A 22,534-nucleotide genomic window follows, 5' to 3' on the forward strand; every position below is an offset into this window, starting at 1 on the left:
AGGTCACAAGACACATGAATAATAAAAAAAAGACTATTGAAGTTCAACATCTAGCTGATATGTAACACTTATTTGAGCATACGTACAATCACTGACTTTATTAAATACTGTTACTCATTTTCTAAGTGTAATTGCCTGTTTCATTCTCAGAAATAATAGCACAATTTCAAAATAAATAAACTCATACCAAGTGGAGGAAACTGAATAAGGGAAAAAGGTAATTTTAATGTAGTGTGATAATTAAATTTGAAAATAGTTACATATATGAATTAAAAGTTTGCATTATATCAGCAGCAGAGTATCTAATGAACTTTCTTGTTATCTTCCAAACAAAGAGCTATTATAGATGCTGGGTACCAGGGGTTTCCCAAAGGAAATACACAAATGAATGTCTCAAAATTCATTATGCTAACATATTTTTTACCCCAAAATGCTCTCAACACCCACCTAAACATAGTTATAAATAAAAAGGTAATTATTTAAAGTGTATAAAAATTAATCTGGCATTGCTTTTAAGACAATGCCTAAATACCATCCAAGTATTAAAATTCAAAGTGAAAACAAACCAACTGAATAAAAATTAAGTATAAGTCTAAGACGGTATATACTCAAAATATGGAATTTTACTTTTCAAACCAAATCTAAAATAGAATCAAATTAGCATGCAATCTTAAAAGAAAAAATAAAATGCATACAATGTTTAAATAATTAATCCAAAGGCAGGTATATTAATTCTCTAAGAACATTTCAATAAAGCATTAAGTTTAAAGAATGTTATTAAAATAGTCTGTGCAATGTTTGTACAAATAACATTTTTATGATTACACGATAATCAAGATCAGGGCTGCAATGTTTCCTAATATTAATTACTATACTTAAAAATTACAGGGCATGAACATAAATAAAGATGTTTAAAACTGGCAAACATTGTAATAGTCTGTCATTGAGTACAAAATACATAATATTTCTCTTATTTCCAAAGCAATCGCACTAGGATTGTAAATTGCCACCCTTAACACCTAAACGTAATGTGGAAAACCAAAGTTATAAATACATGTATACATACAATTGCATATTTACACTTACACAGAAATCATCAATACACTAGAGCCCAGCATTAACACTGCCCTCGGTTTCACAATGCAGGACCACCTTTCATATTTAAGAAAGATTCTTTTTTTATTTTTACTTTCAGTTATAAAAAACCACAACAGAACAACCTGGTCAGATGCATTTGCCATTGTGTGTTGCTGCTAAGACTCTAGTCTAGAGAGATCCACATATAAGTACTCATTCGGTCTGAAAATGCATTTAACCATTCACTGCGAAACCTAGAAGAGACCACAATCCTTTAGATTATTCTTTATGATGACATCTGTTACGGCATCAAAAACAAACTGCACATTCTTAGTATCTGTGGCACATGTGAAGTGGGTGTAGATTTCCTTCGTGTCCTTTCTTTTATTGAGATCTTCAAACTGACACTGAATATAAGCCGCTGCCTCTTCATACGTGTTTGAGCCTGAGATGGGAAAGGAGAAAAAAACAGAAGGTGAAAGTTAAAAGTATATACTGAAGAAAAATAGATCTTAAATATTGCAATCAGTTTCATATATTTAAAATATTTGGACTCTTTAACTGTATTCTTCCTTAGAGAATGAGAAACTATTTCTTCTGAGTGAGAAATACCCAATGATAACTAATTTCTAATGACTATATAAGTTACCCCTAAAAAAACCCTAAAACCAAAAACATCACCTTTATTCCTGCTTTATGTACAAACCCAGACCACCTTCCTTATTTCATTCCTTATACTCTCCATTCCGACACGGAGCCACTCAGGGCCCAGCTGGTGGCATGCTATTTCAGTTATAGCCTGGTGGCCAAGCAAGAAATGCTGGCTGGATGCTGATCAATATTTTTATATCCTTTCCGATATACACATATATGAGCACTTCTCATTCACTTTTCTTTATTAAAAAATTATACAAGGGTCTACAACGTGGTTTAATGGCTATGAGTTTACAAAAAAGTAAATGACACATTCCTGCTTTCAGGTAACTGACTAAAGACTTCTGAGTACAAACGCTCTAAAAATTGTTTGGCAATAGCTAAAGATAATCACACTCATACTCTGTTGATCTACCCAGTAATTCAGTTCCTAGATGTGCCCTTGAAAAAATTACATACATATGTGCACGAGAAAACAAATAAAGAAACAACCTAGTTTAGAAAACAACCCAGCTAATAAACTCAGGTATATTCATAAAAGGAGCTGCCACACAGTAATGAGAAATGGGAATGAAATCCTAATTGCTACATACAATAACATGGATGAGTTTCTGGGAACCTGAAAATGTTCCAACTCTTCACCTTACTGGTGAATATATCAGTATTTCCACTTTTAAAAATTCAATGAGCTTCCTGTTAGTGTTGAGTGTTTGAGTGTATGTCTATATTTTTGTATGTACATGTAAAATCAAGGACTCATTTGAAAAAACAACTATTAAATCTCGCTTTCATAGTACTAACAGTATTTGCCTAACTTTGAAGGTCCTCGAATCCCAACGTGCTCAGAGGGTCTCCACTGTGAGTTCCTCTCTGCCACCTCCGAGGCTCTCCCCTCATGCGAGAGAACCCAGGATGCAGTGTGCCACCTGTTACTTCTCCTCCAGTTAGTTCACCAGTTGCTTCCGTATCTTGGCCACTGTAAATATGTTGTAATGAACATGGGTGTGCAGATATCTTTTTGAGTCGCTGTTTTGTTTTCTTCAGAGAAATACCCAGAAAGGGAATTGCTCAATCATGTGGTTATGTTTTTAATTTTTGGAGAACATTTATACTGTTTTCCATAATGGAGGCACCAATTTACAGTTCCACTAACAGTGCATGAGGGTTCCCTTTTCTCCATATCCTGGCCATCACTTGGTATTTCTTGTCTTTTTGATAACTGCCATTGTAACAGACATGAAGTGATAGAGCCTACCGGTTTTGATTGGCATTTCCTCGTTGCTGAGTGATGCTGAGCACCTTTCCATGGACTTGTTGGGAACCTATCTATCTTCTTTAGAGAATGACTATTCAGGTCCTCTGCCCATTTTTAAACTATTTTGTCTTTTCCTTTTTGCTGCTCAGTTGTATGAGTTCCTTATATATTTTGGATATTAACCCATTAGCAGATAAATGGTTGGAAATATTTTCTCCTATTACATCAATTGCTTTTTCATTTTGTTGACTGTTTCCTTTGCTGTGCAAAAACTTTTTAGTTTGATGTAGTACCATTTGTTTATTTTTGCTTTTGGTGTCATTCCATAAAATCATTACAAAACTGATGTCCAAGAACCTACCAACTACACCTTCTTCTAGGAGTTTTATGGTTTCATGTCTTATGTTCAAGTCTTTCATCCATGTTGAGTTCACTGTTGTGTGTGGTATAAGATAGTGGGTCCGTTTTCTTCTGCATGTGGCCATCGTTTTCCCAATGCCACTTATTTGAAGAAAAGTGGTATTTTCCTCATTTTATAGTCTTGGCTCCTCTGCTGCAAATTAACTGACTATATACCGGGGGTTATTTCTGGGCTCCCTATTCTGTTCCATCGATGTATGTGTCTAATTTTAGGCCAATACCATACTGTTTGGATGACTGTAGCTTTGTAATATAGTTTGAAATTAAAGAGCATTATGCCTCCAGTTGTGTTCTTCCTTTTCAAGACTGCTTTAGCTATTCAAAGACACTTGTGGTTCCATACAAGTTTTAGGATTGTTTATTCTCTTCTTGGGAAAAATTCCATTGGCATTTTGATAGAATTGAATTGAATTCATACACTGATTTGGATACAATGAACATATTAACAATATCCTTCCAATGCATGAGCATGGAATATCTTTCCATTTATTTGTGTCTTCGATTTCTTTTGTCAACATCTTACCAGTTTCCAGTGTATAGCTTTCATCAACTTGGTTAAATTTACTCCCAGGTATTTTGTTCTTTTTGATGCAATTGTAAATGGGGTTGTTTTCTTGATTTCTCTGATAGTTCACTGCTAGTATAGATATGCAATAGATTTTTGTATATTAACTTTGTGTATCCTGAAACTTTACTGAATTGTTTATTAGTTCTAATAGTTCTGTAGTGGCATCTTTAGGATTTTCCGTTTTCTTATCATCTGCAAATAATGACGTTTTTCTTTTTCTTTTCCAATTTGGATGCCTTTTACTACTTTTCTTGCCTAATTCCACTAAGTCTTCCAATACTGTGTTGAATAAAAGTAGCAAGAGCTGGATTCCTTTGTCTTGTTCCTGATCTTAAAAGGAAAAGCTTGTAACTCTTCAACATCAAATATGTTAGCTGTAGGCCTGTCATATGTGGCCTATCATGAAGTATATTCCCTCTGTACCCACTTTGTTGACAGTTTTTATCATAATTTGATGAATTAGGTAAGATATTTTTCTGTATCTAATTACTCACCCTTCATTTTGTTTGTACTTTATTAAATCATAACAATCATGTATTAAACTGATTGATTTGTAGAACCATCTTCACATTCCTGAAATAAATTCTGCTTGATCATGGTTTATGTATTGTTGAATTTGATTTGCTAATAATATTTTGTTAAGAATTTTTGTGTATGTGTTCATCAGGGATATTAACCTGTAATTTTCTTTTCTTGTGCTGTCCTTGTCTGATTTTGGTGTCAGAGTAATGCTGGCCTTATAAAATGAGTTTGTAAATGCTCCGTCCTCTTCTAATTTGGAAAAGTTTGAGAAGACATGGTATCAATTCTTCTCTAAATGTTTAGTAGAATTCACCAGTGAGGACATCTGGTCATAAGCTTTTGTTTGTCGGTAGGCTCTCAATTACTGATTCAACCTTCTTAATGGTAATAAGTCTGTCCAGATTTCCTATTTCTTCAGTTCAGTCTTGGTAGGCTGTATGTTTCTAGGAATATATCCATTTTCTTTCTAGGTTGTCAAAACACATTTTAAGTCTTTTAAGTTACTAGCAAACAACCATGTATTTCTACAAATAAAATTTTAGTTTATTAAATCATAACAGGGTTGGTGTTCTGAAATTCTAAAGCAGTAACAGTGTCTTGTTCACACAGAAGTTAATGCAACCACTATATTAAAAATACAGGGTGGGGGAAGAGTAGGTTTAAAGTTGTTCATATGGTAAATAACACAGTAATTAAAAAATAATAATAGAAGAATAAATTGTTTGGTGTACTAACAACCGAATCCTACTTTTGTCACACTCTGTATGTTTTGTAAAAAGAGCTTCCACTGAGTACCTTGCTCAATTTCCTGTATATATTGTGGGTAGCTGGTTACATTACCTAATCCTAAGAGCAACAAGACACATGAATAAACTGATGAGTACATTCCTCCATCTGATTTGAAGTCTTAAGACTTTAGGAATGCGGGTGGGGAAGAATGTGGTAGATATTTTCTAACATGTGATAGAATTTTTGTAATTAAAGCTAAGTATAGGCAATAACTTGGTTAAAGAATGGAGGATAGGTTGGTTGATGATATACTTAAAATGGAGATACAGATTTGAGAAAAACAAAATATGCTGAGTTTACTTTGAGTTTCAGGTGCTAAAAAACAAGTACATGCTCAACAAACAGTGGGAAATGCAAGCCTGAGGCTCTAGAGAGAAACTGGAGTTGACAGCAGAATTTGACATGGTGAGAACAAGTGTGGCCAGGAAGGGACAGAGGCTGACAGACCACAGGGTGCCGCTGGGAGGTGGCGGACTGCCGACAGCAGATAAAGGAAGAGGAGAGAGAGCCGATGGGGGAGACAAACCCGGCTACACAGGGTTCTTCTGTAAAAAGCAATAGCTATCAGAATTAGGAGTTGAGGCTGAAGTGAGTCAATAACCAGAGCACGCAGTGAAGGTTAAATTTTTTGAACACTAGGAACGTGAACAGAGATTAGGGATTCCTATTAACTTGACAATGTAGGGTAATTCTTGTACATACTGTATCCCTGGCAAAGAAAGAGCTAAGGAGTATATTCCTTGTTGCTCTGAAATCTGTGTAGGTACACAATATTTATTCACTTACTGGGTAATTCGGTCGTATTAGCACAAAATGGCTGCTTCATAATAGAAAATTACAAAAATAAACTAAGACACTTGATGATTCTGGATAACTTCAATCTTGTTATTACTACTATAAATAATTTTATTCCTATAAGCACTAAGCATGTTTCTGAATACAATGACTTAGGATACTTTCAAAAAGAAAAAAGTTTTAGAACAAGGAACTGTGTGAAATTGTTTTAAATGGAAATATAACTTTTCAGTATATAAAAAAGGGCTGTAAAAATTAGTGTGCTTGTACTTACTGAAGAAGCCCCACCCACTCCCAACCAATGAGAATTTAATTCAAGTTAGTCTGGTGGTTCATGATGCAACAGAGGTAGGTCTGGCTTTTTACTTTGTTACTCCATTAAGGCCCTGTGTTCTCATGTGTGTAAGTGGAAATAAGAGTACTGGTATCACAGGGTTGTTTAACATCACCTGTGAAAAGGCAGTACTTACTGTACAATTTACTCAATACAAGCCTGACTATATTTTTGTTAATAACCAAATTCTTGAGACTTGTTTTAAAACAGAAAGAATGGAGGGCAACTTATATAAATTAGTAAAAGTAACAAAACTCTTCAGAATATTTAGATTTAGTGATCCTATAAACCAGTGGTAGTCAAACTCTTTTTTTTTTTTAAGGCACCAAGTTCTCTTCATTAAAATCTCATTCCGAGGAAAGCGAAATCAGCCTGCTTTCAAGAGAGAGGAGTTGTGTAAGTGTGTGTGCAGGGCGGGTATGTATCTCCAGTGCTTGTAAAGAGAGAGGAGTTGTGTAAGTGTGTGTGCAGGACGGGTACGTATCTCCAGGGCTTGTAAAGAGAGAGGAGTTGTGTAAGTGTGTGTGCAGGACGGATATGTATCTCCAGGGCTTGCAAAGAGAGAGGAGTTGTGTAAGTGTGTGTGCAGGATGGGTACGTATCTCCAGGGCTTGTAAAGAGAGAGGAGTTGTGTAAGTGTGTGTGCAAGGCGGGTATGTATCTCCAGTGCTTGTAAAGAGAGAGAAGTTGTGTAAGTGTGTGTGCAAGGAGGGTATGTATCTCCAGTGCTTGTAAAGAGAGAGAAGTTGTGTAAGTGTGTGTGCAGGGCGGGTATGTATCTCCAGGGCTTGTAAAGAGAGAGAAGTTGTGTAAGTGTGTGTGCAGGATGGATATGTATCTCCAGGGCTTGCAAAGAGAGAGGAGTTGTGTAAGTGTGTGTGCAGGGCGGGTATGTATCTCCAGTGCTTGTAAAGAGAGAGAAGTTGTGTAAGTGTGTGTGCAGGGCGGGTATGTATCTCCAGGGCTTGTAAAGAGAGAGGAGTTGTGTAAGTGTGTGTGCAGGACGGGTACGTATCTCCAGGGCTTGTAAAGAGAGAGGAGTTGTGTAAGTGTGTGTGCAGGGCGGGTATGTATCTCCAGTGCTTGTAAAGAGAGAGAAGTTGTGTAAGTGTGTGTGCAGGATGGGTACGTATCTCCAGTGCTTGTAAAGAGAGAAGTTGTGTAAGTGTGTGTGCAGGGTGGGTATGTATCTCCAGTGCTTGTAAAGAGAGAGAAGTTGTGTAAGTGTGTGTGCAGGGCGGGTACGTATCTCCAGTGCTTGTAAAGAGAGAGAAGTTGTGTAAGTGTGTGTGCAGGACGGGTATGTATTTCCAGTGCTTGTAAAGAGAGGAGTTGTGTAAGTGTGTGTGCAGGACTTGTAAAGAGAGAGGAGTTGTGTAAGTGTGTGTGCAGGGCGGGTACGTATCTCCAGTGCTTGTAAAGAGAGGAGTTGTGTAAGTGTGTGTGCAGGGCGGGTATGTATCTCCAGTGCTTGTAAAGAGAGAGAAGTTGTGTAAGTGTGTGTGCAGGGCGAGTACATATCTCCAGTGCTTGTAAAGAGAGAGGAGTTGTGTGTGTGTGTGTGTGTGTGCAGGGCGGGTACGTATCTCCAGTGCTTGTAAAGAGAGAGGAGTTGTGTGTGTGTGTGTGTGTGTGTGTGCAGGGCGGGTACGTATCTCCAGTGCTTGTAAAGAGAGAGAAGTTGTGTAAGTGTGTGTGCAGGACGGGTACGTGTCTCCAGGGCTTGTAAAGAGAGAGGAGTTGTGTAAGTGTGTGTGCAGGACTTGTAAAGAGAGAGAAGTTGTGTAAGTGTGTGTGCAGGGCGGGTACGTGTCTCCAGTGCTTGTAAAGAGAGAGGAGTTGTATAAGTGTGTGTGCAGGGTGGGTACGTGTCTCCAGGGCTTGCCCTCACTTTCAACAGCAGCAGTCCAGGAGGTGTTCCAAACACTGACCCTAACCATGAACGGTGTTTTAGCCCACTTCTGATTTTACTTTACCTGGGTACTGATCCCAGGTAAATCAAGCACCTTGTTTAAGGTCAAAGAGCTAATTATAGGAAAGCCAGGAGTGTATGTCAGGCCTCCTTTTCTCACTGCACACTATTTTCCGCAGTAGTGCAATTAAAGTCCCAGCAATAGTCTCATTACCAAAGTCTGGATTTCCTGTGAAACTGTCCCTGAGTCTTGTGCCGTTAGCTCACTCTCAAGTTCCTTCTTCATTTTCCCCCTTCCGTTTATGGTTCACGTTACTTCACAGCAGCAGGCTACGCTGCTCCTGTTTATGAGTGCATCAGTCTTTGGGATTTGATAAGGAGCAAGACATGTCTTATATTGTGCATCACAATACTTGAAACAAGATCTGCTCACTAGATGAATAAATCAATACCATAAACTGGATCTAAGAGACAAGATGGCGCTGGAGTAGGCGGACGTACCAGCATCTACCTCCCAAAACCAAAGTGGATTACAAACTAATTTTATGAACTATCATCTGGAAAAACCAACTTTGGACTAAACTAAGAGGACTCTTCAACCAACGAATGCTGAAGAAGCCACACAGAGACTGGTAGGAAAAGCGGAAATGCGGAAATGCGGAGAGGGCTGCCCAGCTCCTCGGAGCGAACGGCAGCAGGGAGAGACTCGCGTGGCGGGAAGTGAGTTTAGCAGAGAGGGAAGGGTCTTGAGCCCCAGGAACAAAGCCCCAGCCTGCAGCCCCAGACCCCAGAAGAGGCGTAAGGACAGTATTTAGCTGGAAACAAGTCAGGATACTGTTTGAGAGAGAGTCTGATTTCTCAGACCCAGGATCCTTCTTAAAGGGACCGCGCAGAACATCTCTCTCAAAAACAATCACCTGGGGCTCCTGGGGATGGGGGGAGAGAGGAGAAAACCACAGTAACAGGAAGAGAGTGCAATCTAGGAGGTATAGGGAGAAACATTTTGGGAGATAGCCACCCTAACCCCTGGGACGAGGCACTCCCCAGAGCTGAAGTGAATATTTCCCCCGGAAACAGCAATACCAGCAAAGGGAAGCAGGAGAGCAGCCAAACAAGCTCCCCCGCAGCATTCAGAGCAGAGTCGCATAGAAGGAGGGAGCTTTCGGGTCTACAGTAGTGAGTCTTAGGGTCCGAGCTGCAACGCCCCCACCCACACGGCTGAGGGCACACCAGAGAGCGGTCGGCAGCGGGAGACAAAAGCGCAGTTCTGCTGGCAGGGGCGGAAGCCGGCTGGCCACCACTGGGCTCAGGTGTGACCTCAATCTTGCCCAGCTGGGGAGAAGGGGGCGTGCAAAAGCGGCCAAGCTCAGCTGCTGGCAGCCTGTAATCCAGCCTCTGGGAGAAGGGCGGGAACCCCGGAAAGGGTAGAAACCAGCCCCGGAGCAAGGGCAGAGGAGCACAGCCCTGCCCCACCCGTGCAACCCAGGCTTGCAGTCTGACTTGGTAGCCGGCTCCTCCCGCGGGGGTGGAGCCAAAAGCCCAGAAGAGGCGGGGTTCCGCTACGGAGCTGAGCTTGGGCATGCATCCCTGCCTGGCGGTAGAGCCAAGGCTAGCAGCTGTTCCTTGAGTGGGATCATCCTGCAAAGACAGGGCGAAAGCTCGGAAAAAGGGGGAGACCCGCAGCTGAGCAAAGGTGCTCGCCAGTGCCCTCAGGACCGAGCATAACATCACACACAGGGGTGGGGCAAAGGCCAAGGCCACCAACCCTTGTGCACCCGAGCACGTGATCACAGCCACTCCCGTGAAGAGAAAATGCGGAGGCAGAGAAATACAACACAAATAAACCAAGAGAAATCCCCAAAAAAGGACCTAAGTGAATCCGATATAACCAAATTACCAGATGCAGAGTTTAAAATAACAATTGTTAGGATGCTCAAAGATATTAGAACAACCATAGATGGCCATTACGAAAACCTAAATAAAGAGATAACATATATAAAAAAGGACATTGAAATAATAAAAAAGAATCAGACAGAAATGACAAATACAATATCTGAAATAAAGAATACAATGGAAGGAATTAAAAGCAGGATGGATGAAGCAGAGAATAGAATCAGTGAGTTAGAGGACACAATAAATAAAGGCACGGAAGCAGAGCAGAAAAAAGAAAAGAGACTCAAAAAGTCTGAGGAAACTCTAAGAGAGCTCTGTGCCAACATGAAGAGAAATAACATCCGCATCATAGAGTTTCCTGAAGAAGAGAAAGAACAAGGGATAGAGACTTTGTTCAAACATCACATAGCAGAAAATTTCCCCCAATTAAGGCAGGAAAACATTTCACATATTCAGGAAGCACAGAGAACTCTATTAAGGAGAAACCCAAAGAAACCAACACCAAGACACATCATAATTAAATTACTAAAGCTAAATGATAAAAAGAAAATATTAAAAGCTGCTAGGGAAAAAAAGACTATCACCTACAAAGGAGCCCCCATAAGGATGACTTCTGACTTCTCAACAGAAACACTTAAGGCCAGAAGGGAATGGCAAGAAATACTCAAAGTAATGCAGAACAAGAACCTACAACCAAGACTACTTTATCCAGCAAGGCTATCATTTAAAATTGAAGGAGAAATAAAAAGCTTTACAGACAGAAAAAAAATCAAGGATTTCACTGCAACCAAACCAAGGCTGCAAGAAATGCTAAGGGACCTGTTGTAAACAGATCAAAGGAAAAAAGGAATATAGCAAAAGAGAAAAACAGTTTTAAAGAAAAAAAAATGGCAATAAACAATTACATATCAGTAATAACCTTAAATGTTAACGGATTAAATGATCCGATCAAGAGACATAGGGTAGCTGCGTGGATAAGAAAACAGAACCCATACATATGCTGTCTACAAGAGACACACCTTAAATCAAAAGATGCACACAGACTGAAGATAAAAGGATGGAAAAAAATATTTCACGCAAATGGAAATGAAAAAAAAGCTGGGGTAGCAATACTTATATCAGACAAAATGGACTTTAAAACAAACACCATAGTTAGAGATAAAGAAGGTCACTACATAATGATAAAGGGAGCAATCCAAAAGGAAGATATAACCATTATAAATATCTATGCACCTAATATAGGAGCACCTAAATATATAAAGCAGACTTTGATGGACTTAAAGGGCGAGATCAACAGCATTACTATAATAGTAGGGGATTTCAACACCCCATTAACATCATTAGATAGATCCTCAAGAAAGAAAATTAACAAAGAAACAGCAGACTTAAAGGACATATTAGATCAACTCGATTTAATAGATATCTTCAGAACCTTTCACCCTAAAACAGCAGAATATACATTCTTTTCAAGCACTCATGGTACATTCTCTAGAATAGACCACATGTTAGGGCACAAAAGTGGTCTCAACAAATTTAAGAAGATTGAAATCATATCGAGCACTTTCTCTGATCACAATGGCATTAAACTAGAAATCAACCACAATAGAAAAATTGAAAAACATTCAAACACTTGGAAACTAAATAACACATTAAACAATGAATGGGTTAACATTGAGATCAAAGAAGAAATTAAAAAATTCCTAGAAACAAATGATAATGAGCATACATCAACTCAAAATTTATGGGACATAGCAAAAGCAGTCCTGAGAGGGAAGTTTATAGCATTACAGGCATACCTCAAGAAGCTAGAAAAAGCTCAAATAAACAACTTAACCCTGCATCTAAAAGAACTAGAAAAAGAACAGCAAGTAAAGCCCAGAGCTAGTAGAAGGAAGGAAATAATAAAGATCAGAGCAGAAATAAATGACATAGAGGCTAAAGAAACAATACAGAGGATCAATGAAACCAGGAGCTGGTTCTTTGAAAAGGTAAACAAGATCAATGAACCTTTAACAAGACTCACCAAGAAAAAAAGAGAGAGGACTCAAATAAATAAAATTAAAAACGAGAGTGGAGAAATAACAACTGACACAACAGAAATACAAAATATTGTAAGAAAACACTATGAAGAACTGTACGCCAAAAAACTAGACAACCTAGATGAAATGGACAAATTCCTTAAATCATATAATCTTCCAAAAAATCAATCTGGAAGAATCAAAAACCTAAACAGACCGATTACAACAAATGAGATTGAAACAGCTATCAAAAACCTCCCAAAAAAGAAAAGTCCTGGGCCTGATGGCTTCACAAGTGAATTCTACCAAATATTCAAAGAAGAACTAACTCCTCTCCTTCTCAAGCTATTTCAAAAAATTCAAGAGGAAGGAAGACTTCCAAACTCCTTTTATGAGGCGAGCATAATTATTATTCCAAAACCAGGCAAAGACAACACAAAAAAAGAAAATTATAGGCCAATATCCCTGATGAACTTAGATGCAAAAATCCTCAACAAAATATTAGCAAACTGGATCCAGCAATATATGGAAAAAATCATACACCATGATCAAGTAGGATTTATTCTTGGGAGGCAAGGCTGGTACAATATTCGCAAATCAATCAATGTGATTCATCACATAAACAAAAGAAAAGAGAAAAAACCACATGATAATTTCAATTGATGCAGAAAAAGCATTTGATAAAGTCCAGCACCCATTCATGATCAAAACTCTCAGCAAAGTGGGAATACAGGGAACATACCTCAACATGATAAAGGCCATCTATGACAAACCCACAGCCAACATCATAATCAATGGGCAAAAATTAGAAGCAATCCCCTTAAGATCAGGAACAAGGCAGGGGTGCCCCCTTTCACCACTCTTATTCAACATAGTTCTGGAAGTCCTAGCCACAGCAATCAGACAAGAAAAAGAAATAAAAGGCATCCAAATTGGAAAAGAAGAAGTAAAACTTTGCAGATGACATGATATTGTATATAGAAAACCCTAAAGTCTCAGTCAAAAAACTACTAGACCTGATAAATGAATTTGGCAAGGAGACAGGATATAAAATCAATACTCAGAAATCAGAGGCATTTTTATACACTAATAATGAACTGTCAGAAAGAGAAATCAGGGAATCAATCCCCTTTACCAATGCAGCCAAAAAAATAAAGTACCTAGAAATAAATCTAACCAAGGAGATTAAAGACTTGTACTCAGAAAATTATAAAACATTGATAAAAGAAATCAGGGAAGATACGAATAAGTGGAGGCATATACCGTGTTCATGGTTAGGAAGAATAAACATCATTAAAATGTCTATATTACCCAAAGCAATTTATAAATTCAATGCAATATGGATTAAAATACCAATGACTTACTTCAAAGACATAGAACACATATTCCAAAAATTTATATGGAACCAAAAAAGAACACGAATAGCCTCAGCAATCCTGAAAAGGAAGAAAAAAGCGGGAGGTATCACACTTCCAGATATCAAGTTATATTATAAGGCCATTGTACTCAAAACAGCATGGTACTGGCATAAGAACAGGCACATAGATCAATGGAACAGAACAGAGAACTCAGAAATAAACCCACAGCTCTATGGACAACTGATATTTGACAAAGGAGGTAAGACAATACAATGGAGTAAAGACAGCCTCTTCAACAAATGGTGTTGGGAAAACTGGACAGCTATCTGCAAAAAAATGAAACTAGACCACCAACTTACACCACTCACAAAAATAAACTCAAAATGGATAAAAGGCTTGAATGTAAGCCGTGAAACCATAAGCATATTAGAAGAAAACATAGGCAGTAAGCTCTCTGACATCTCTCGCAGCAATATATTTGCTGATTTGTCTCCACAGGCAAGTGAAATAAAAGACAGGATAAACAAATGGGACTTTATCAAATTAAAAAGCTTCTGCACAGCTAAAGACAGTAAGAACAGAATAAAAAGACAAACTATACAATGGGAGAATATATTTGACATAGCGTCTGATAAGGGGTTAATAACCAAAATTTATAAAGAACTTGTAAAACTTAATACCAGGAAGACAAACAATCCAATCCAAAAATGGGCAAAAGAAATGAATAGACACTTCTCCAAAGAGGACACACAGATGGACAACAGGCATATGAAAAAATGTTCAACATCACTAATGATTAGAAAAATGCAAATTAAAACCACAATGAGATATCACCTCACACCAGTCAGAATGGCGCTCATCAACAAAACAACACAGAATAAGTGCTGGTGAGGATGTGGAGAAAAGGGAACCCTCCTGCACTGCTGGTGGGAATGCAGACTGGTGCAGCCACTGTGGAAAACAGTATGGAGATTCCTCAAGAAATTAAAAATCGAACTGCCTTTTGACCCAGCTATACCACTGTTAGGAATATACCCAAGAACACCATAGCACTGTTTCAAAAGAAGAAATGCACCCCCATGTTTATGGCAGCATTGTTCACAATAGCAAAGATCTGGAAACAGCCCAAGTGTCCATCAGAGGATGAGTGGATTAAAAAGCTTTGGTATATATATACTATGGAATACTACTCAGCCATAAGAAATGATGACATAGGATCTTTTACAACAACATGGATGGGCCTTGATAACATTATACTGAGTGAAAGAAGTAAATCAGAAAAAACTAAGAACTATATGTTTCCATACATAGGTGGGACATAAAGATGAGACTCAGAGACATGGACAACAGTGTTGGGGTTACAGGGTGGGGGGAGGAGGGGGAGGGGGTTGGGGGAGGGGAGGGGCACAAAGATCATGGCTTTTCAGCATTTGCCATATTCCCCCCTTAATCTATAGACAGACAGCAAATATTTACGTATGGTGTTCCCACTATAAAGACTGCTGTCTTAGGGACAAATGCTGATAAACTATTTCAGCAGTTCCTCCTTCCTCAAAGACTTATATGTCAACATAGAGCTCCATGTTTCATAGGACATACTCAAACTCACTCCATGCTCCCTGGAGCTTTAGCACAAGGGAATGCCCCCCCCTTTTTTTTTTAGTATTTTTTCTTTTATTTATTTATTTCTTGTATTTTTCTGAGGATGGGGATGGGGAGGCAGTCAGACAGACTCCTGCATGCGCCTGACTGGGATCCACCTGGCATGCCTACTAGGGGGGAATGCTCTAGCCATCTGGGGTGTTGCTCTGTTACAACCGGAGCCATTCTAGCGACTGGGGCGGAGGCCATGGGGCCATCCTTAGTGCCCAGGGTGGCTTTGCTCTGGTGGAGCCTTGGCTGTGGGCGGGAGGAGAGAGACGAAGAGGAAGGAGAGGGGAAGGGGTGGAGAGGTAGATGGATGCTTCTCCTGTGTGCTCTGGCCAGGAATCGAACCCGGGAATCCTGCACACCAGGCCAATGACTCCGACGGGTCTACCATATCATGCTTTTTACTTAAAAAAAAAAAAAATTACATTTCTTTTGAATGCTGATGAACAGGAGACACCAAATCTTTTTCGCCTGCAAACTACTACCTTCTTTATTAGATCTAGTTAATAACGCTGTTCTGTCTTTTTTCCAAATAGCTCCAGATATATGGAAAAGATTTATATAGACGGATGGGGATCCTCAAACCCCTCAGCGAGATCTTCTGAGAATGGCTTTTAAGATACCTAGAGGCAGAAAAAGCCCAATAGAGATCAGGGGAACTACCAGCTTTTAGGATACACCCTTAAAGGCTCCAACGCCCCAAAGGGGTCTCATAGGATGCCATCTGGGTCCTGCTTCAATAGTGGAAAGGAAGGTCATTGAGATAAAGCCCGCCAGGCTTACACGCCTCTGCTGTGAGGAAACAGGGACACTGGAAGGTGGGCTTCCCCCTCGCTCCTCTAAGGGAGGGTTCAGTCTCTTCCAGCCCTGCTCCAGCCACCTATGACCTAACTTTGCCCAGAAAGCTGGGGTTTGCCACTGAAGGCTGAAGGTGCCCAGGGCCGTCGGCCCCATCTACGACACTGTGGACGAGCCTAGGGTATTTCTTCCAAGAAGCAGGTAAACTGATCTCATTCGCACAAGGGCCACTTAACTATGTTTTGCCTGAATAGTCAGGTTTTTTATTCTTCCCTCAAAGATCTCTGTTGTGGGTGTTGATAGTCCTGTTTTCTGCTGCTTTGCTTAATATATAGTGTTTCCTTTATCCCTCCTACCTCAATGCCCCACTCATATTTCAGGCTGGGACCTACTCCTAATTTAGAGCTCTCTTTCCTCCTTTTGCCAACTTGTATTATGAATTTACCTTTGCCACCCAGCTTAGTGTATCCCAAGGTTCTCTTTACCAGGCCACAGTCACAGAGCTCCAGGGAAAAGCAACCTGGTCTCAACTCTCCAGGCAAAGGAGAACAGAAGCTCCATATCCACGCATGCTGCAAATGGCTTTTTCCAGTCTACCTGAATCATTACCAGCTAGAAGCAGCGGTCATTGGGACTTGGACATGAGCTGCAAAGTATAGAATGGTGAAAACAATTCCAGTGCCATGCGGACTTTTCCTGTGGGGAACTTTCTTGGACTCCTGCTCCCTATGACAGCTCCTAACAGACTGAACTGTGGTTGGGTTGCATTTTTCAGGGATTTGGCATGGTGATGGGGCCAACTTGGACTTGGGGAACATGTTAAGGACACTACTCTTTTAGGGATTCTTGCTGTATTGGCCAAGAGTTTGCTTAAAGGCTTTTAATCACTGAAAAAAAAAATAGAGGACTGGATGAAGAAGATGGAGTACATATACACCATGGTATACTATTCAGCTAGGAGAAATGGTGACATCGGATCACTTATAGCGGAATGGTGGAGTCTTGGTAGCATTGTGTGGGGTGAAATGGGCGAATCAGAAAAAAACAGGAACTGCAGGATTCCATACATTGGTGGGACATAGAAGCGAGACTAAGAGGCATGAACAGGAGTGTGGTGGTTACGGGGGGGGGGGGGGGGAAGGGGAGGGAAGGAGGGAGAGGGGGAGGGAGATGGGTACAGAGAGAACTGGATGGAGGGTGGCGGAGGATGATCTCTCTTTGGGTGATGGGTATGCAACAGAACTAAATGACAAGATAACCTGGAAATGTTTTCTTTGAATGTATGTACCCTGATTTATTGATGTTACCCCATTAAAATAAAAATTTATTTAAAAAAAAATACCATAAACTGATGAAGGCCTGAAGTCATCATAAAAAACTATTTAACAGCTCTTCCATAAAAAAAAATGTTATTTACAATAATCTAATCCACACCTCAAGTAAATACTTGTGCTTGAATGTATTTTGAGAAACAATTTCTCTTAAAAGAATTACTAAACCAGAGATTCAAATCAACAACTGAAATCTTGCCTTGAGAAGTCTTTCACTTGGAAATAGATGACTTGACAAGTTATTTAAAGAAAGTAAAATAAAATACCTGCATATTCTGGATAGCATATAGAGAGAGGGCTCTTTTTGATTTTTTCTTCAAAGAGGTCCTTCTTGTTTAGAAAAAGTATAATAGATGTTTCCGTAAACCATTTGTTGTTACATATGCTGTCAAATAACTTCATGCTTTCATGCATTCGATTCTATAAAAGAAAAAATATAATCAGTTATGATGGCAAGGATGTTGAAAAATATTACTTTTAAAAAAGAACAAATATTGTGACAAAATAGAGTTTAGCTGAGAAATAGATAACATACTGAAAAAATACATTTCTGGCATTTCAGAACAAGCACACTTTGATTTTAGGTGCAATGAGTGCCACATCACTCATGACTTTTGGCATTCGACCAGTACTTGCTGAGTCCCACTGTGGGCACCATGAGGGGGTCTCCTGCCACAGGACCTCACAATCTAGGGAGAAGAAGTGTATGCATTTGAAAAGATTTCATTATTACAGTTAACGGCAGTCTCAAAAGATAAGTAGAGGTTTTTAAAGATTAATAATCTAAATAACCTGAAACAAAATTAGCCTAACTCCCTAATTATAGAGGTATGCTAGGGAAGGAGCCCTCTGCTTGTGGTTTGGAGGACACTGATGTATTCTGCTGTGACCAAGTGGGGGAAGTGGACGTGTGAGGGAGCAGTACATTGACTGCACTGCGTCTGTACAGACCTGGCTTAACACAGAAAAGTGGGGGAAGTGGACGTGTGAGGGAGCAGTGCACTGACTGTTCTGTGCCTGTACAGACCTGGCTTAACACAGAAAAGTGAGGGAAGTGCACGTGTGAGGGAGCAGTACACTGCACTGCGTCTGTACAGACCTGGCTTAACACAGAAAAGTGAGGGAAGTGCACGTGTGAGGGTGCAGTGCACTGACTGTACTGTGCCTGTACAGACCTGGCTTAACACAGAAAAGTGAGGGAAGTGGACGTGTGGGGGAGCAGTGCACGGACTGCACTGGGCCTGTACAGACCTGGCTTAACACAGAAAAGTGGGGGAAGTGGACGTGTGGGGGAGCAGTGCACTGACTGCACTGGGCCTGTACAGACCTGGCTTAACACAGAAAAGTGGGGGAAGTGCACGTGTGGGGGAGCAGTGCACGGACTGCACTGGGCCTGTACAGACCTGGCTTAACACAGAAAAGTGGGGGAAGTGGACGTGTGAGGGAGCAGTGCACTGACTGCTCTGTGCCTGTACAGACCTGGCTTAACACAGAAAAGTGGGGGAAGTGGACGTGTGAGGGAGCAGTGCACTGACTGCACTGCGTCTGTACAGACCTGGCTTAACACAGAAAAGTGGGGGAAGTGGACGTGTGAGGGAGCAGTGCACTGACTGCTCTGTGCCTGTACAGACCTGGCTTAACACAGAAAAGTGGGGGAAGTGGATGTGTGGGGGTGCAGTGCACTGACTGCTCTGTGCCTGTACAGACCTGGCTTAACACAGAGGAGTGGGGGAAGTGGACGTGTGGGGGAGCAGTGCACTGACTGCACTGGGCCTGTACAGACCTGGCTTAACACAGAAAAGTGGGGGAAGTGGACGTGTGGGGGAGCAGTGCACTGACTGCACTGGGCCTGTACAGACCTGGCTTAACACAGAAAAGTGGGGGAAGTGGACGTGTGGGGGTGCAGTGCACTGACTGCACTGGGCCTGTACAGACCTGGCTTAACACAGAAAAGTGGGGGAAGTGGACGTGTGAGGGAGCAGTACATTGACTGCACTGGGCCTGTACAGACGTGGCTTAACACAGAAAACTGATATTTCTATCTTTTTTCCCCCAGTTTGTGCCAACATTCCTTTAAAATACAAGTTTTAAATTTGGCTTAGAACCATTTCTCTCAGATTAATGGTACAGAAATAACATCAGAAAATTACATGGCAGTACAAAGCATAACGTGGATCAAAGACGACTGAGCTGAGGCTGGTGGAACTAGTAAGTTAAAAAAAAGTAAGTCTTGGGCTGTTATGAAAGGAGTATTTTCATTCAGTATGTAGATCCAGCAGGCAGAGGAAATGCAGAGCTAAGCCGAGAGGGGTGAGGGGAGATTCACTCTGTCCTCTCCTTCTCCTCAGGGTCCATCTGTGCTGCTTTTGTGTAATTGTTTGGTATGGAAAGACAAAAGTCAGAGAAAAACCCCAAGCTTCCCAATAGTTCAGATATCAGCAGGGATTTCTCAAGAATTTTTCTTAGAAAAAAATCCTGGCAACATTTTCAGCTTTTCCTATTTCACACTCAGTCTCTGTAAACAGCGGTTGTACTTGCCATTTCCTCATCTTCAGCTAGAACCAGGTCATAGTCACTCAGAGCCACACAGAAAATGATGGCGGTCACTCCTTCGAAGCAGTGAATCCACTTCTTCCGCTCAGACCTCTGTCCTCCCACATCAAACATTCTGTAAGGAGAAAAATAACAAGTTGGGCAACACATTACATGTCCTAAAGCTCTGAGTTCTATAATGTCGACAAAAACTGCAGACATGATGTGGGATGGGAAGAAGAAATGAACTTTATGGGAAGAAAGTAATGTCAGGAATTGGTTTTCATGGAAAAAAGTTCTGCTGTCTTTGAATTTTTTTTTATTAAAGATAGGGTATCTCAAAAAACCCAAAACACCTTCCAAAACAACATATTAGCACACAAAAACCCTTAGAACAGAAGATTAAATACATACGAATGTGTAAGCACTAAAAATTCAAAGGAAGCAACTAGGAAATGCAGAGAGAACAGAGTATGCTCAATTTGCCAATGTCACAAAACATCAGAGGCAGGGGACACAGTTCCCTCTTCCCACACAAACTGCGGCTTGCTCTGAGAGGCTCGAGGTGAAGGGAAGCCATTCCAGGGAAGGAAAAGCTGAGCAAGCAAAGCATAGTAAGAGAGGGGCCAAGAGGTTACATTTAAAAATTAAAACCAGGTTATAAAAGAAAATGTGAGATGACAGATGAGGTAAACAGGCAGCCCTAATGAACAGTCTTAACACTGGAGTACAAAAACAATTTTTACACAGTATACAACAGTAAAACATTCTAAGTTAGTGAACAGGGCAGCAATACAAACAAAATAAAGACATTGATTCTTTCCTCTTTTTCTTGTACGAGTTTGTTAAATTAAGCAAAAGCTGAAAAAGCACATAGGGTGTTATGCAACCTACCAATAACCACTTATATAATGGAAACACTATGCAAACTGGTACATTTTTAAAGGCTCCATTTATCTAAATGGTGTACTAATTAAAACAGTTCCTATTTAAATCTCAGGAAGCAAAAAGACTTTTCCCTGCAGAGCACTATTGGCCTATAAACCAAATCTGAGTACATAAACTGGTATTGTTATTTTAATTAACTTTAATGGGGTGACATTGATAAATCAGGGTACATTATGATCAGAGAAAACATCTCTAGGTTATTTTGACATTTAATTATGCTGCATTCCCATCACCCAAAGTCCAATTGTCTTCCGTCACCTTCTAACTGGTTTTCTTTGTACCCCTCCCCTCCCCCAATCCTGTAACCCCCATACTCTTGTCCATGTCTCTGAGTCTCATTTTTATGTCCCACCTATGTATGGAATCATATAGTTCTTAGTTTTTTCTGATTTACTTATTTCGCTCAGTATAATGTTATTAAGGTCCATCCATGTTGTTGTAAATGATCTGATGTCATCATTTCCTATGGCTGAGTAGTATTCCATAGTATATATGTACCAAAGCTTTTTAATCCACTCGTCCACTAACGGACACTTGAGCTGTTTCCAGATCTTTGCTACCGTGAACAATGCTACCATAAACATGGGGGTGCATTTCTTCTTTTGAAACAGTGCTATGGTGTTCTTGGGGTATATTCCTAAAAGTGGTACAGCTGGGTCAAAAGGCAGTTCAATTTTTAATTTTTTGAGGAATCTCCATACTGTTTTCCACAGTGGCTGCACCAGTCTGCATTCCCACCAGCAGTGCAGGAGGGTTCCCTTTACTCCACATCCTCGCCAGCACTTATTCTGTGTTGTTTTGTTGATGAGCGCCATTCTGACTGGTGTGAGGTGATATCTCATTGTGGTTTTAATTTGCATTTCTCTAATCATTAGTGATGTTGAACATTTTTTCATATGCCTATTGGCCATCTGCATGTCCTCTTTGGAGAAGTGTCTATTCATTTCTTTCACCTATTTTTGATTGGATTGTTTGTCTTCCTGGTATTAAGTTTTACAAGTTCTTTATAAATTTTGGTTATTAACCCCTTATCAGATGCATTGTCAAATATATTCTCCCATTGTGTAGTTTGTCTTTTTATTCTGTTCTTATTGTCTTTAGCTATGCAAAAGCTTTTTAGTTTGATATAGTCCCATTTGTTTACCCTGTCTTTTATTTCACTTGCCTGTGGAGACAAATCAACAGTATATTGCTGCGAGAGATGACAGAGAGCTTACTGCCTATGTTTTCTTCTAAGATGCTTATGGTTTTATAGCTTATATCTAAGTCTTTTATCCATTTTGAGTTTATTTTTGTGAATGGTGTAAGTTGGTGGTCTAGTTTCATTTTTTGCAGGTAGATGTCCAATTTTCCCAACACCATTTGTTGAAGAGGCTGTCTTTACTCCACTGTATGCTCTTACCTCCTTTGTCAAATATCAGTTGTCCATAAAGGTGCGGGTTTCTTTCTGGGTTCTCTGATCTGTTCCACTGATCTATATGACTGTTCTTATGCCAGTACCAGGCTGTTTTGAGTACAATGGCCTTGTAGTATAACTTGATATCCGGAAGTGTGATACCTCCCACTTTATTCTTCCTTTTCAAGATTGCTGAGGCTGTTCGTGTTCTCTTTTGGTTTCATATAAATTTTTGGAATATGTGTTCTATATCTTTGAAGTAAGTCATTAGTATTTTAATCAGT

The 22,534-nt window shown here is 40.0% G+C and overlaps 1 protein-coding gene across 1 annotated transcript in view; it reads right to left on the minus strand.

The window, feature by feature from the left end:
• Positions 1-205: 205 nt before the first annotated feature.
• GNAI1 (G protein subunit alpha i1) overlaps positions 206-22,534 on the minus strand; it is a 103,409-nt gene continuing 81,080 nt past the window's right edge. The window contains exons 6-8 of the mRNA XM_066238965.1: positions 19,913-20,042; positions 17,641-17,794; positions 206-1,522 (exon numbers count right to left, since the gene is read on the minus strand). Coding sequence (XP_066095062.1) covers positions 1,332-1,522; positions 17,641-17,794; positions 19,913-20,042 — 475 coding nt within the window. The 3' untranslated portion in view covers positions 206-1,331. The remainder of the gene's footprint in view (positions 1,523-17,640; positions 17,795-19,912; positions 20,043-22,534) is intronic.

This window comes from Saccopteryx bilineata, chromosome 7, assembly GCF_036850765.1.
Source record: "Saccopteryx bilineata isolate mSacBil1 chromosome 7, mSacBil1_pri_phased_curated, whole genome shotgun sequence".
Taxonomy (NCBI): Eukaryota; Metazoa; Chordata; class Mammalia; order Chiroptera; family Emballonuridae; genus Saccopteryx; species Saccopteryx bilineata.